This window comes from Loxodonta africana, chromosome 10, assembly GCF_030014295.1.
Source record: "Loxodonta africana isolate mLoxAfr1 chromosome 10, mLoxAfr1.hap2, whole genome shotgun sequence".
Taxonomy (NCBI): Eukaryota; Metazoa; Chordata; class Mammalia; order Proboscidea; family Elephantidae; genus Loxodonta; species Loxodonta africana.
This window is the reverse complement of record NC_087351.1, coordinates 14,653,301-14,668,883: the sequence shown is the minus strand read 5'-3', so window position 1 is coordinate 14,668,883 and position 15,583 is coordinate 14,653,301. Positions and strand designations below refer to the sequence as shown.

Here is a 15,583-nt window from a genome sequence, read left to right as displayed (position 1 = left end):
CTCAGACCGGCCCTTCCCGGAGCCTCAGCCTGGGCTCAGGGGGTCCCATACCTGGCCTGGGGCGTAGCCCTCACGTGTTCGGGCCTCCCGCAAGCTCGGGCGCCCAACCTGACTCAGCTGCATAGCTTGTGCAGAACCCTTTGTTGACCTCGTGACTCGGTTTCTCCATTTCCTCACGCGGGCCAACAGCGTGAGGCACCTGAGCGGAATGCCGAGAGCACCTCCCGACAGCTCCCCCGGAGTGCGTGCAGTCAGGCGCGGCCCAGAGGTCGGCGTTTATGCCGCCCAGGCGCTTCTTCTGGACGCGTCCCCCGCAGCCCGGAGCCTGCGTCCCTGCTGCCCGGGGCTGCAGGGTCTCCGCCGGGCGCGCGGGCAGGACAGCTGGCGAGACACCGCTTGAGGCCAGCCCCCCCAGGCCAGGCCACGGAGGAGCTGCCGAGAAGACGCCGGGGTCCGCGTCCGTGCCTCGCCAGGGTCGCCTGGCCGCCGCCTGACGCAATCAGAGGAGCCCTTGCTGCATGCGGATGCTGGGGAAGCCACCCCCGCCGTTGCATCAGTCCTGCCAGTTTTCTACAGAGGTGGAGCCCAGCCAATCGGCGGGCGCGCTGGGCCCGGGGCGGGCCGCTCGGCCACCCACTCAGAAGACGGCGCGGTTAAACGAGCAGCCAGTGTCGAAGGCAATTGGCCGAAAGGGGGCTGGCCCCGCCCCAATCGCCGCGGCAGCGGCCCGCGGTGGGCGGGGCCTCCGAGCGCAGGGTTTAAAGGGCTCCTCCGGGGGGGCCCCTCAGCTGGAGCGAGCGAACGGTGTCAGGCCAGGTGTTCGCGTCCGTCGGTCGGTCCGTGCCCTCGCTGGAGACCAGCCCTGGAGGCCGCCCGGGCCCGTCCCTGCGCCCGGCACCATGAAGCAGGAGTCCGCATCCCAGAGAACCGCGGCCGCCTCTCCGTCCCCAGAGCTCTCTGCGCAGCACCCCCGGGACGCCGGCGACCCTCCAGCGCTTTGGATCTTCGGCTACGGCTCCCTCGTGTGGAGGCCAGACTTCGCCTATAGCGACAGCCGTGTGGGCTTCGTGCGTGGCTACAGCCGCCGCTTCTGGCAGGGAGACACCTTCCATCGGGGCAGCGACAAGATGGTGAGCATCGGACCGTGCCCAGGGGAGTGAGGGAGGTGGGGGCAGGCTAGGGAGGGCCGGGGGCGCCGGCGCCCTGAAAAGTCCGGGGCTCTCCGCTGCCGGTGACTGCTGATGGGGGGAGGTGGGAACCTGTGTCCAGCCTTTGTGGCTTAAATTGGTGTGCTCGGTGGGGGCTGGAGTGTGAACCGTGAGTCACTGTGACAGCCGGAGTCTGTGAACCCGGTGCATCGCTGTGTTGACGAGTGGACCACTGCTGTGTATCCATCTGTCTCCTGCACCCATCCATCAGCCCCCCCGCCTCCCCCCGGATGAGTGGGACGCTGAGGGTGCCTAGTGGGCCTTTCCGAGGCCTAGGCCAGCAGGGTTGGCAAGTTTCTTCTGGTGGGTGCTGATGACAGAGGTGATTTCTAACTTGTCTTTTTCAAAATCTTTTTTCTTTTCCTAGCCTGGCCGTGTGGTGACCCTCCTTGAAGACCATGAGGTAAGTGTCTGAGTCAAGGGAGGAACGGCCAGGCCCACCCTGAAGGGGTGCAGACAGACAGAGCTCCTGCACTTGGCTGCAAGCTGGATTAGATGCCTCTAGGGCAGAAGGGAAGGGCAGTCTGCTCAGCCCTTCCGTCAGGAACCTTGTTAAAATGCAGATTTTGATTCAGTAGGATCAGGGTGGGGCTTGAGACTTGGTGGACCTGACAAGCTTACAGGTGGTGCTGCTCTACACTTTAAGTAGAAATTCTGTCCCTCTTGGGGCTAGACCACTTTGCCAACCCTTCTTAAAAAGGGTCTGATGCGTTGCTGCTAGATGGATCATCTTCCCTGCACCCACCACCCTTACAGAGTACAATCCTGGGGTGGGATATAGCCTCCTAGGATGGGGGAGCTGTTTTGATTGACCCTGGGTGTCCCTGTTTCCCTCCTAGGGCTGCACTTGGGGTGTGGCATACCAGGTTCAAGGTGAGCAGGTGAGCGAGGCCCTGAAGTACCTGAATGTGCGGGAGGCAGTGCTCGGCGGCTATGACACCAAGGAGGTCACCTTCTACCCCCAAGACACCCCTGACCAGCCACTCAAGGCATTGGCTTATGTGGCCACCCCCCAGAACCCTGGCTACTTGGGCCCTGCGCCTGAGGAGGCCATTGCCACGCAGATCCTGGCCTGCCGCGGCTTCTCAGGCCACAACCTGGAGTACTTGCTGCGCCTGGCAGACTTCATGCAGCTCTGTGGGCCTCAGGCACAGGACGAGCACCTGGCAGCTATCGTGGACGCTGTGGGCACCATGCTGCCCTGCTTCTGCCCCACTGAGCAGGCTCTGGCGCTGGTGTGAGGGGCTGAGCCCTTGAGGGGGTGTCCATGTGGACATCGGGGCCAGGCCCTCACTGCACACAGACTTGATACGATTGGAGGCTACTGAGAGTGAGGGGACAAAGTGGGTGGCCGGAGACTTCTCTCCCTAAGCTCCCATCTACCCGCCAACCTCCAGCTCTACCACTTGACACTGTCTTATTACTTGAAACTTAATTTATTATGCCATGTTGGTGTGGTGGGCAGGATGGGGGGCCTGCCCTGGACACAGGGGCCCTGCTGAGCAGTGGCCCCATGCCAGATCCCAGTACCTGACCAGACTCCCCCCAGTGCTGCTGCTAACCCTACAACACCCAGGTGGGGCCCTCCCCAAGGGTGCCTCCAAGAACCTTGACCCTCTGCCTGTCCAGATCAACCATTCTTTAGCCTCCGAAATAACCACTTCCCTAAGGTCCCAGACCACTGAATGATGGACAGCAGGGACCAAGGAGAGGGGTCCCCCAAGAACTGAGGCCCCTGCCAGCCCTGCTCAGCCCCGCTCAGCCCCCAGCTCCCCAGGGCCGAGCTCGGTTTGATGCCCAGACACAGCTGTTGAGGCTGGGCCAGGGTCTCTTACCCTTTGACATCATTTCCCTGTCACTCTGCCTGTCTGGGCCACTTCTGTCTGTCTCTTGGTTTATTCCTGGGAATCTCATCACTACAGGCCCTGTGCCTTCTCAGTCTGTCTGTCCCATACTGTTGTCCATAAACAGATCTCTTATTATCTGTGCTATGCTGGAATGTGGTTCTTTCTTTGGGGTAGTGGGGGGGATGAGGGAGGTGGTGAAGCCCTGGAAGGCTTAGGAGGGGAAAAGGCTCCCTCTTCCTCCACTTCCTCCTTCTCAGGAAGGGAGCATCTGAGCAGGCAGAACTGGCAGGTTAGCCACTCCTTGGGTGCCATTTGCATCTTAGTGCATGTGAATAATGCCCTGGACTCATGCCGAATTCAACCCCTGTGGCTGTACTTGTAGCCTATGAGCAGTGTCCAGGCCTGGGACCCTACATCCCAGGAGGCTGGCAGGCTCAGGGCTCAGACCAGAGCCTCCCCAGCTGCTGCCTTTTCCTGACAGGTCGGCTCTGTGGCTTCCCTGCTGAAGGAGCATGTGGGTTACGGTAGGGTGGCAACAATTTCTGGTGTGACGCCGACAGCTGATAGCAGGAGGCTCTGGCCTGGAGGACCTGGCCTGCCTTTGCCTTAGGAGATCCATCCAAGCGCTCACTGTCACCCCCTGTGCCTTCTCCATTACCAGGATGTGCCAGGCTCATGCCGGAATGAGCTGCCAGGATGCCCTGGGGCTGCTCCTTGCTCAACCCATGGCCCTCGCCTGCCTTCTCCTCCTGTCCTGGCCCACCGGGGCAGACCACAGACCCTAGGTTTCAGCCTGGCCCTGAACTCCTTAACTGGGATGGCCCCTCAGCGGGCTCAGCCTCTACTTCTGGGGCTGCAGGGTGTGTTCAGGTCAAGATTATAGGCTTTAGCAGCAGGAAAACCTGGCTCCAAGCCAGCCCCTTCCCTTGCTGGCTGAGTGGCCTTGGGAAAATCGTTCAACCCTCTGAGCATCGGCTTACTGCCTGTGAGAGGATGATTGGTGGGTGATGTGTGGAGGTGGCTGTGTGTTATCGCTACTGTTGTGGCCAGTGCCCCGGATTGGTCTGGGTGTCCCCAGCAGGGTCAGCTCCGACCAAGTTGGGCAACTTGTGCCCAAGGAGGGTACCCATGGCTGGGTCGTGTGCCGAAGTTTCAGTGGCCTCGTGTCTTAGCCAGGAACGGAAGCAATGTGGAGTGCAGCCAGATTCTCCTGGGAGACTGGTCAAAGCAATACCACAGGGGGAGGCAGTGGGTGGCAGGGAGCCCTGGGCGCTGTCACCTCTTGGGTTTCCTGTGCTAGGCCAGGGCCAGGTCAGTCTGGATGCCTGAGCCTGCTATATACTGAGCACTGAATGGAGTAGGGTGGGCTGCTGGCCAGCTGCACATGGGCTCTCATTCTTCAAGCTACTCATTCAGCAGGTATTTGCTATAAGGCAAGCTCTGTTCTAGGCACTGAGGGTACTACAGCAGTAAAAGAATACTCTGCCTTACAGAACTTGGAGTCTAGAAACTGGTGCGATGATTTTGCATGAGATGTGCCAGGCTGGGGGACGGACATATAGGAGGGGCTCCTAGGCCTAAGGGGGCCACATGGAAGGATTTCTGGGGAAGGTTGATGAGGCTGAGGCTGGAGCATGAGAAGGGGTCCCTGGTGAACAGAGAGGCAGGATGTGCCTGTGGGGGAGGCAAGACCAGGGCAGCTGGAACAAAGCAGCATAGGGGAAAGAACATGGGGCTGGACAGGTGGCAGGACCATATCATGCTGGCCAGCCTAGTGACCTGTGCTGTGGAGGCGGTGTTCTAGGTCAGTTCTAGGTCAATGGGGAGCCCTCTGTGGATTCTGAGCATGGAAGAGACATTTAAGAAGGAGCTCTGGCTGCTGGGGTTGGTTGGATGAAAACGGCCAAAGATGGGCCTGGGAGAGTGGAAGGTGGCCTGGCCTGAGCCAAGGTGTGGCAGTGGGAGTGGATAGGTGGGTGGATTTGAGAGCAGTTTAGGAGGTGAGGTCCCTGGATTTGGTCAGTTGTTGAATGAGGAGAGTGAGGGAGAAGATGGCGGCTGTGGAGTTGGAAAGAAGAGGTTGGAGATCTGTTCTGTGTTGGATGGGTTTAAGTATGAACTGCCTGTGTGTGAAGCAGGGACATTCACGTGGATATTCACCATGGGTCAGCTGGCTAGATTGGCCTAGCACTCAGTAGAGAATCTGGGCTGGAATTAGAGATTTGGGAGCCATTCATATAGAGACAGTGCTAAGCCTTGGGAGTAGCTGAGGTCTCCCCGGGAGTAGAGGGAAAAGAGAACAGGCCTCAGTCCAAGCCTTGAAGACCCCAGCCCTGAAGGTTTGCGCAAAGCAGGAGAAGGAGTCAAGAAGGAGCACCAGAGAGGTAGGAAGAGAACAAGAAGAGTGCCCAGAGAACCAGGGTTAGAGGGTTCTTATAGGAGGAAGGTGTACAATGCTGTCATGCTGTCAAGATGTCAGTGAAAATAAGGACTGAGGAGCGTCCACTGAATCAAATGCCAGAAGTCCTTGGTGGCCTCAGGAGAGCAATTTCAGGAATGGTGGTAGAGAAGCCACAATGCTGCTGAGGGGCCCAGAGGAGGGGAAGAAGTACACAGCTCTAAGAAATTTGGCTGTAACATTATTCTCAATGGAGAGAGATTGAAAGCATTCCCCTTGAGAACTAGGATCAGACAAGGATGCATTTTATCACCACTGTTATTCAATATTGTACTGGAAGTTCTAACTAGAGCAATAAGGCAAGAAAGAGAAATATGAGATATCCAACTGGTAAACTAAACTAACCAAACCCATTGCCATCAAGTTGATTCCAACTCATAGTGACCCAATAGGACAGAGTAGAACTGCCCCATCGGGTTTCCAAAGAATGGCTGGTGGATTTGAACTGCTGACCTTTTGGTTAGCAGCTATAGCTCTTAACAACTGCACCACCAGGGCTCCCCAAATTGGTAAGAAAGAAGTAAAGCTGTCCCTATTTGCAGGTGATATGATCCTATACATAGAAAATCCTAGAGATTTTATAACCTACTGGAACTAGTAGCAAGATTCAGTAAAGTGGCAGGGTACAAGATCAACATTCAAAAATCAGTCAGATTCTGCTACACAAATAATGAGAACTCTGAAAAGGAAATCAAGAAAACAACATTTGCAATAGCCCCCCAAAAGATAAAATACTTAGGAATCTAACCAGGGACATAAAAGATTTATACAAAGAAAACTACAAAACACTATTGCAAGAAGCCAAAAGAGAACTACATAAATGGAAAAATATACCATGTTCATGGATAGGAAAACTTAACATAAAAATGTCAATACTACCTGAAGTGATCTATAGATATAATACAATCCTGATCCAAATTCTAAAAAGATTCTTTACAAGATGGAAAAACTAATCATCGACTTTATATGGAAAGGAAAGAGGCCCTGGATAAGCAAAGCGTTACTGACAACAAAGTTGGAAGCCTCACACTTCCCAATTTCAGGACCTACTATGCAGCCACGGTAGTCAAAACAGCCTGATACTGTTACAATGACAGAAACACAGACCAATGGAACAGAACTGAGAACCCAGAAGTAAATGCATCCACCTATGGACAGCTGATCTTGCACAAAGAGTAGAAGTCCATTAAATGAGGGAAGAGAAAGTCTCTTCAAGAAATAGAGCTGGCAAAACTGGATGTGGCAAAAATGGATATCCATTTGCAGAAAAATGAAACAAGATCCATACCTCACACCATACACAAAAACTAACTCAAAATGGATCAATGACCTAAATGTAAAACCTAAAACTATGAAGATCATAGAAGAAAAAATAGTGATAATGCTAGGGCCCCTATATATGGCATAAACAAAATACCAAATATAACTAACAATGCACAAACCTCAGAAGAAAAACTAGATAACTGGGATTTCCTAAAAATTAAACACTTATGCTCATCTAAAGACTTTGCCAAAAGAGTAAAAAGAGAACTTGCAGACTGCGAAAAAGCTTTTGTCTACCACATATCTGACAAGGGCCTAATCTCTAAAAATATATAGAAAACTTCAACACTTGAACAATAAAAAGATAAACAATCCAATTAAAAAATGGGCAACAGACATGGACAGATAGTTCACCCAAGAAGACATTCAGATGGCTAACAAACAATGAAGAGATGCACGTGATCATTAGCCATTAAAACCAAAACCATACCCTTTGCCCTTGAGTCAATGCCTACTCATATTGACTCTATAGGAGAGAGTAGAACTGCCCCACAGGTTTTCTAAGGAGCAGCTGGTGGGTTCAAACTGCCAACCTTTTGGTTAGAAGCCAAATTCTTAACCACTGTGCCACCAGGGCTCCCATTAGCCACTAGAGAGATACAAACCAAAACTATAATGAGATACCATCTCATCCAAGCAATAATGGCACTGATCAAAAACAAAAACAGAAACCAGAAAACAACAAATATTGGTGAGGTCATGGAGAGATTGGAACTTTTGTATACTGCCGGCGAGAGTGTAAAATGGTACAACTGAGACAGATAGGGTTAACTGTGCTGGTGGAACAAAACAGCTTTTAAAAAGATTACCATCTAGAAGTTGGGTAAACAGGAACCCACCCTGTCAACAAGAGATAGGATTGGGGCAGCCCATGAATTACTATCTCCTTCTTAGTGTCTTTCTAGTCCCCTCCTCCTTTGCAGGCTTCGTATGCACTGAGGAGCAGAGTGTGACTGCTGTTTGACCTTCCTTAGCCCTCCGAAGATGGTGATGTAGTGCCGAAGATCAAGTGTGCCCGCACTGTATCCCATAATAAGCGATGCCAAGGGCTGCTAAGAGGACTCCATCTTGAATATTAGCGGGTTCCATCTTAGATTCCGGATGCGTGTGCAACCTAATTAACATACACCGCCATTCTGAGAAGTACCAGTCCCTGGAAAGAAGCCCACTAAATATTCATTACTCTATTGTCTCCACTGAACCCATACCCATATAAGCCCTAGCCTTGCTTGCCTTTTCGAGTCAGTCTTTTGGACAGGCTTAGATCCCTACTGACTCCTTTTGCCTGACTCAAGCAAAATAAAGCTTGCTGAATTTAAAGTTTGTCTCTCGCATGTATTCTTACTCGAGAAAAGACAAGGACCCTTCGTGTCAGATTGGTGATTGGTAACACAACCACTATGGAAAACGATGTGGTGCTTCCTTAAAAATCTAGGAGTAGAAATATCATATGATTCAGCAGTCCCACTCCTAGGTATATATCCTTAACAAATAAGAGCCATAACAGGAATAGACATATACACACCCATGTTCGGTGCAGCATTATTCATAAGAGCAAAAAAATGGAAACAACCCAAATGCCCATCAATGGACAAATGGATAAACAAACTGTGTTACATACACACAATGGAATACTATGCAACTATAAAGAATGATGAATCTGCACAACATCAATGAATCTGTAAGACATTATGCTGAGTGAAATAATCACAAAAGAACAAATATTGTATGAGACAATTATTATAAAAATTTAAGAAAAGATTTACTCACAGAAAGAAACATTCTCTGATGGTTACCAGGGAGGGGAGGGAGGGAAAATCACTGACTAGATAGTAGATAGTAACTGGTGAAGGGAAAGGCAATACACAATATGGGGAAAGTCAGCGCAACATGACCAAAGCAAAGAAAAATGCTGAAAGGTACGATGAATGGAAATGGGGAACTCAGGGTGGTGATGGGGAGAGTGCTGACACATTGTGGGGATTGTAATCAATGTTACTGAGCAATTTGTGTATAAATTATTGAATGGGAAACTTATTTGCTCTGTAAACCCTCACCTAAAGTACAATTAAAAAAAAATTGGCCACTTACAGGGGAGAGGAGCCTGAGAACGGAGGATGTGTTACCAATTGCCAATCTGACACAAAGGGTCCTTGTCTTTTCCTGAATAAGAATACACGCAAAAGACAAATTTTATCTTCAGCAAGCTTTATTTTGCTTGAGTCAAACAAAAGGAGTCAGGGGGATCTAAGTCTCTCCAAAAGACTGACTCAAAGAGGGAAACAAGGCTAGGGCTTATATGGGTTTGGTGGAGACAATAAACTAAAAACCAAACCCGTTGCGGTTGAGTCGATTCCGACTCATAGGGACGCTATAGAGTAATGAATATCTAGTGGGCTTCTTTCAAGGGGCAGGTACTTCTCAGAATGGCCGTGTATGTTAATTAGGTTGTGCACACATCTGGAATCCAAGATGGAATGCGCTGATATTCAAGACGGAGTCCTCTCGGCAGCCCTTGGCATCACTTACTATGGGGTATAGTGCAAGTGCACTGATCTTTGACACTACATCACCATCTTCGGAGGGCTAAGGAAGGTTAAACAGCAGTCACACTTTGTCCTTCTGCCCATGCGGGAGCCTGTAAAGGGGAAAGGACTAGATAGTAATTCACGGGTTGTTTCTGCCTTATCTCATGTTGACAGGGTGTGGTTTCTGTTTACCCTACTTCTAGATGGTAATCTTTTAACGGCTCTTTTGTTCCACCAGCACAGTTAACCCTGTCTGTCTCAGATGAGGGGAAGGCATTGGGGTTCAGGACCCCTTTACAAATTAAAAGTTATTAAGGACCCCAAAAAGCTTTTGTTTATATGGGATATATCTAATAACACTTGTTGTTAGGAGCCACTGAGTCAGTTTCAACTCACAGCGACCCTATGTAAAAAAAAAAAAAAAAGACCCTATGTACAACAGAAATGCCTGATCCTGTTTCATCTTCACAGTTGCTGCACTGTGTCAATTCATCTCCTTGAGGGTCTTCCTCTTTTTTGATAACCCTCTTCTTTACCAAGCGTGATGTCCTTCTCCAGGACTGATCCCTCCAGATAACATGTGCAAAGTATGTGAGTTGTAGTCTCACCATCCTTGCTTCTAGGGAGCATTCTGGCTGTACTTCTTCCAAGACAGATTTGTTCATACTTTTTGCAGTCTGTGGTACATGCAATATTCTTCATCAATGCCACAATTCAAAGGCATCAATTCTTCTTCGGTCTTCCTTATTCATTCCTTAGTCATTATCCAGTTTTCACATGTCTATGAGGCAACTGAAAACATGATGGCTTGGGTCAGGCACACCTTAGTCTTCAAGGTGACATCTTTGCTTTTTAACACTTTAAAGATGTCTTTTGCAGCAGATTCGCCTGATGCAACGTGACTTTTGATTTCTTGACTGCTGCTTCCCTGGGTGTTGATTGTGGATCCAAGTAAAATGAAATCCTTGACAACTTCAACCTTTTCTCCGTTTATCACGATGTTGCTTTTTGATCCAGTTGTGAGGGTTTTTGTTTACTTTATGTTGAGGGGTAATCCATACTGAAGGCTGTGGTGTTTAATCTTCATCAGTAAGTACTTCAAGTCCCCTTCACTTTCAGCAAACAAGGTTGTGTCACCTGCATAATGCAGGTTGTTAATCAGTCTTCCTTCAATCCTGATACCCTGTTCTTCTTCCTTCATATAATTCGGCTTCTCGTATTATTTGCTCAGCATACAGTTTGAATAGGTATGGTGAAAGGGTACAACCCTGACACACACCCCTCCTGCCTTTAAATTATGCAGTATCCCCCTGTTCTGTTCGAACAACTGCCTCTTGATCTACATACTGGTTCCTCATGAGCACAATTAAGTGTTCTGGAATTCCCATTCTTTGCAATGTTATCCATAATTTGTTATGATCCACACAGTCGAATGCCTTTGCAGTCAATAAAACACAGGTAAACATGTCTCTGGTATTCCCTGCTCTCAGCCAGAATCCATCTGACATCAGCAATGATATCTCTTGTTCCACGTCCTCTTCTGAATCTGACCTGAATTTCTGGCAGTTCCCTGTTGATATACTGCTGCAGCATGATATTAATGATATTGTTCATTAATTTCCGAGTTTGGCTGGATCACCTTTCTGGGGAATAGGCATAAATACAGATCTCTTCCAGTTGGTTGGCTAGGTGAGTGAGCACTTCCAGTGCTGCATTTGTTTGTTGAAACATCTCAGGTGGTATCCTGTCAATTCCTGGAGCCTCGTTTTTCGCCAATGACTTCAGTGCATTAGAAATTAAAACTGGGAAATAAAAAAATTATTAATTAAATTTAAAATAACAATAAAACAATTACATGTTAACATATATATTTTTTAGAAAAATAACTGTATTTCCCCAAATAAATTTAGTGAAAAGAGTGACATTGTTTTATGTTTTTAATGTCTGACTTAATAGAAGCAGCTGGGTTCTCATCTGCTCCTGCATCCAAACTGTTGAAAATTCACATATCATACAGCCTCTGGAAAAACCCACTGTATACTTATGACGAAACCAGAGTAAAAGAAGCAAATCACTTCTTTGTATTATGATGAAAATAGTTTTGACCTGAAAGACCCCCTGAAAGGGTTTGCCACCCTGCCCAAGGGTCACTTTGACAACTGTTGATGTAGGAGAATTTTTTATGTTTCTTTACTTTTTCAGTTGGGAGGGTCTTGAGCAGGGTGATGGGTGGGTACCCTGGTTTAGGCTGTAGCATTCAGGCATTTCAGAAGGGGCCTCAGAAATCATCCTGCCCATGCCTCAAAGGTATTCTGGAGAACCAGGAGTGAATAGAAAGGTCAGCCCATTTGACCCCATTTGCTGAGCTTACAGCAGGTCCTTGACTTTGGCCACAGCAGACACCAGCAGAGCCAATCTCACACCTGGGGCAAAGGTGGTCAGATCGGAGAAGAGACTGAAAGAAGCAATAGGAATAGGAATCCAAAACATGGAGGGAAGATGTTTTAGATGTGGGAAACCACACGTGCAAAGGCAGGGAGCACAAAAGAGCTTGGAAAGTAGCTGAGCGGTGGAAGCTTAGGGGTGTTAGAGAGGAGGATGAAAGTTACTTTTGGGTGTTGTAGGGTAAAAACATCACAAATTTCAGTAAAGCAAAAAGAAAGCTTTATTCCGCATATATTTAAAGAGGCAAAAGTGGGAAAACAGACAAGCACACTGCGAGAGCCATGTCTGCCAGAGTTCAAGGGATGTTACAGAATCAACAGTATATACTTACATTACAAATGAGCAAAACCATTGAAAGCTACACCTTTTTACAGATTGGTTAGAAACCGTTAAGTCACCTTGATTCTACATTTTGAATGGTCTTTCTTTTTTTGAGCCCCGAAATGACGGTATCGTGGTGTCTCAAGATACTGTCTTTTTATTTGTTTTTTTTAGATTGTACTTTCAGTGAAATTTTACAATTCAAGTCAGTTTCTCTTACAAAAGCTTATCACATTTTATGTAACCCTAGTCGCTCTCCCTACAATGTGACACCATACTACTCCTCTCCACCTTGTATTTCCCATGTCTATTCAACCAGCTCCTGTCCCCTTCTGCCTTCTCATCTTGCCTCCATACAGAAGCTGCCAATATAGTCTCATTATCAACTTGAGCCAAGAAGCACACTCTTCACTAGTGTCATTTTATGTCTTATAATCCAGTCTAATCTTTGTCTGAAGAGTTAGTTGGCTTCGGGAATGGTTTTAGTTCAGGGCTAGCATGGAGTCCATGGGCCACGTCTTCTGGGGTCCCTCCAGTCTCAGTCAGACTATCAAGTTTGGTCTTTTTACTAGAATTGGAGTGCTGCACTCCAATTTATCAGGGTCTCTTCGCTGTGTTCCCTGTCAGGGTGGTCATTGGTGGTAGCTGGGCACCATCTAGTTCTTCTGGTCTCAGGCTGATGGAGTATCTGGTTTATGTGGCCCTTTCTGTCTTTTGGGCTCATATCTTCCTTACGTCTTTGGTATTCTTCATTCTCCTTTGCTCTGGGTGGGTTGGGACCAACTGAGGCATCTTAGATGGCCTCTTGCTAGCATTTAAGACCCCAGACATCACTCGCCAAGGTGGGATGCAGAACATTTTCTTAATAAATTTCGTCATGTCAATTGACCTACATGTCCCCTGAAGCCATGGTTCCCAGACCCCTGCCCCTGCTACTCTGTCCCTGGAAGTATTTGGTTGTATTCGGGAAACTTCTTAGCTTTTGGTTTAGTTCAATTGTGTTGATTTCCCTGTATTGTGTGTCGTCCTTCCCTTGGCCTAAAATAATCCTCATCTTCTGTCTAGTTAGTGAATACCCTTCTTCCTCCCTCCGCACCCTCGTAACCATCAAAGAATGTTTTCTTCTGTGTTTAAACCTTTTCTTGAGTTCTTATAATCGTGGTCTCATACAATATTTGTCCTTTTGCAACTGACAAATCTCGTTCAGCATAATGCCGTCCAGATTCACCCATGTTATGAGATGTTTCGGGGATTCATAGTTTTTTTTATCGTTTCGTAGTATTCCTTTGTGTGAATATACCAAAATTTGTTGATCCATTCATCCGTTGATGGGCACCTAGGTTGTTTCCATCTTTTTTCTTTTGCAAACAGTGCTGCGATAAACATGAATGTGCATATATCCATTCATGCGAGGGCTCTTATTTTTCTAGGATATATTCCAAGGAGTGGGATTGCTGGATCATATGATACTTCCATTTCTAGCTTTTTAAGGAAACACCAAATCAATTTCTAAAGTGGTTTTACCATTTTACATTCCCACCAGCAGTGTATAAGTGTTCCAGTCTCTCTGCAACTGCTCCAACATTTATTATTTTGTGTTTTTTGGATTAACGCTAGCCTTGTTGGGGTGAGATGGTATCTCACTGTAGTTTTGATTTGCATTTCTCTTTTTTTTTTTTAATGGCTAATAATCGTGAGCATTTCCTTATGTATCTGTTAGCCACCTGAATGTCTGCTTTGGTGAAGTGCATGTTCACATCCTTTGCCCGTTTTTAAACTGGGTTATTTGTCTTTTTGTTGTTGAGGTTTTGCAGTATCTTGTAGATTTTAGAGATTAGACGCTGATCAAATTTGTCATAGCCAATTTTTTTTTCCCAGTCTGTAGGTTGTCTTTTTACTCTTTTGGTGAAGTCTTTGGATGAGCCTAAGTGTTTGATTTTTAGGAGCTTCCAGTTGTCTAGTTTCTCTTCTGGTGTTTATGCATTGTTAGTCAAGTTTTGTGTTCTGTTTATGCCATGTATTAGGGCTTCTAGTGTTGTCCTATTTTTTCTTCCATGATCTTTATCATTTTAGATTTTATATTTAGGCCTTTGATCCATTTTGAGGTAGTTTTTGTGCATGGTGTGAGGTATGGGTCTTGTTTCGTTTTTTTGCAGATGGATATCCAGTTATGCCAGCACTATTTGTTAAAGGAACTGTGTTTTACCCAGTTAACGGACTTGGGTCTTTGTCAGGTTTTTTTTTTTCTTTTTAACGGACTTTGGGTCTTTGTCAAGTATCAGCTGCTTGTAGGTGATTGATTTTACGTCTGGATTCTCAATTCTGTTCCGTTGGTCTATGTATCTGTCGTTGTACCAGTACCAGGCTGTTTTGACTACCATGCTGGTATAATAGGTTCTAAAATCATTAGTGTGAGGTCTCCCACTTCTTTCTTCTTCTTCAGTAATGCTTTACTTATCCAGGGCATCTTCCCTTTTCATATGAAATTGGCGATTTATTTTTCCATGTGATTAAAAAAAGCCTTTGGAATTTGGATTGGGATTGCATTGTATCTATAGATCACTTTGGGTAGAATAGACTTTTTCACAATGTTGAGTCTTCCTATCCAAAAGCAAGGTATGTTTTTCCACTTATGTAGGTCTTTTTTGGTGTCTGAAGCCTGTTTCTTAACAATCTTTGGTCCAGGTTTCAGTAATGACAGTCAGGAGGGTCTTCATTGGCCTAAAAAATCTTAATAGAAAAAGATAAGAGTGGAAAGTCTTTTGTGTGTTCTGTTTGATTGGTTTATGTTAAAGTTTCCCTAAAATATATTTTCTAAGATTGTCCTAGCTATTGTCTTTATACCTCAGGGCCCAGCTGATGTGTCCTTGTGAGTCCAGTTCCAGCTGGGTCACATTTTAGGACAGGGAATAATGGTTCCAATGTTATCTCCTAAATCAGGGGTCAGAGCTTAGAGGAAGTGTAGGGAAGTTGAGTTCTGTGGTGATGTTTTTATTTTTTAGTATGTTTTTCCTCCTGGTGAAGGATTTTTGTTTGTTTTTGTTCTTTTTGTCTAATTTAAGGCAGGGGAGTGTTTAGTACTAGGTTTGAGGAGGCCTGTGGAAACTCTGGTGGTGTAGTGGCTAAGTGCTGTAGCTGCTAACCAAAGGGTCAGTAGTTTGAATCTGCCAGGTGCTCCTTGGAAACTCTATGGGGCCGTTCTACTCTGTCCTATAGGGTCGCTCTGGTCAGAATTGACTTGATGGCAATGGGTTTGGTTTTTTTTGGTTTGGTGTTTGTGTCAGGGGGAAGATGATGAGACAGGCAAGAGCCTGTTGCAATGTTCCCTGCATGTGTTTGTGAGGCTGAACTAAAGCCAGAAACTGGGAAGGTGGTGGAGATGCCTCTTGACAGGCAGCTGGATTAGAGGGTAGGCAGGAAGAGAGAGAGTGGGGATATCAGGGTTTTGCTAAG

At 47.3% G+C, this 15,583-nt stretch overlaps 1 protein-coding gene across 1 annotated transcript; it reads left to right on the top strand.

Moving 5' to 3' along the window:
* The first annotated feature begins 779 nt into the window (after window positions 1-779).
* On the top strand, window positions 780-4,654 carry CHAC1 (ChaC glutathione specific gamma-glutamylcyclotransferase 1). The gene is made up of 3 exons (XM_003418748.4): window positions 780-1,130; window positions 1,576-1,611; window positions 2,048-4,654. The coding sequence occupies exons 1-3, from the start codon at window positions 900-902 to the stop codon at window positions 2,447-2,449; spliced, it is 669 nt and encodes a 222-aa protein (XP_003418796.2). The 5' UTR covers window positions 780-899; the 3' UTR covers window positions 2,450-4,654.
* Window positions 4,655-15,583: the final 10,929 nt, after the last annotated feature.

What these genes read in the sequence shown, in the direction of transcription:
- CHAC1 (XM_003418748.4), top strand. Translation starts at nt 900, where the DNA reads ATGAAGCAGGAGTCCGCATCCCAGAGAACCGCGGCCGCCTCTCCGTCC. An exon ending in ATCGGGGCAGCGACAAGATG is followed by an intron (nt 1,131 to 1,575) that starts GTGAGCATCGGA and finishes TTCTTTTCCTAG; the next exon opens with CCTGGCCGTGTGGTGACCCT. An exon ending in CCCTCCTTGAAGACCATGAG is followed by an intron (nt 1,612 to 2,047) that starts GTAAGTGTCTGA and finishes TTTCCCTCCTAG; the next exon opens with GGCTGCACTTGGGGTGTGGC.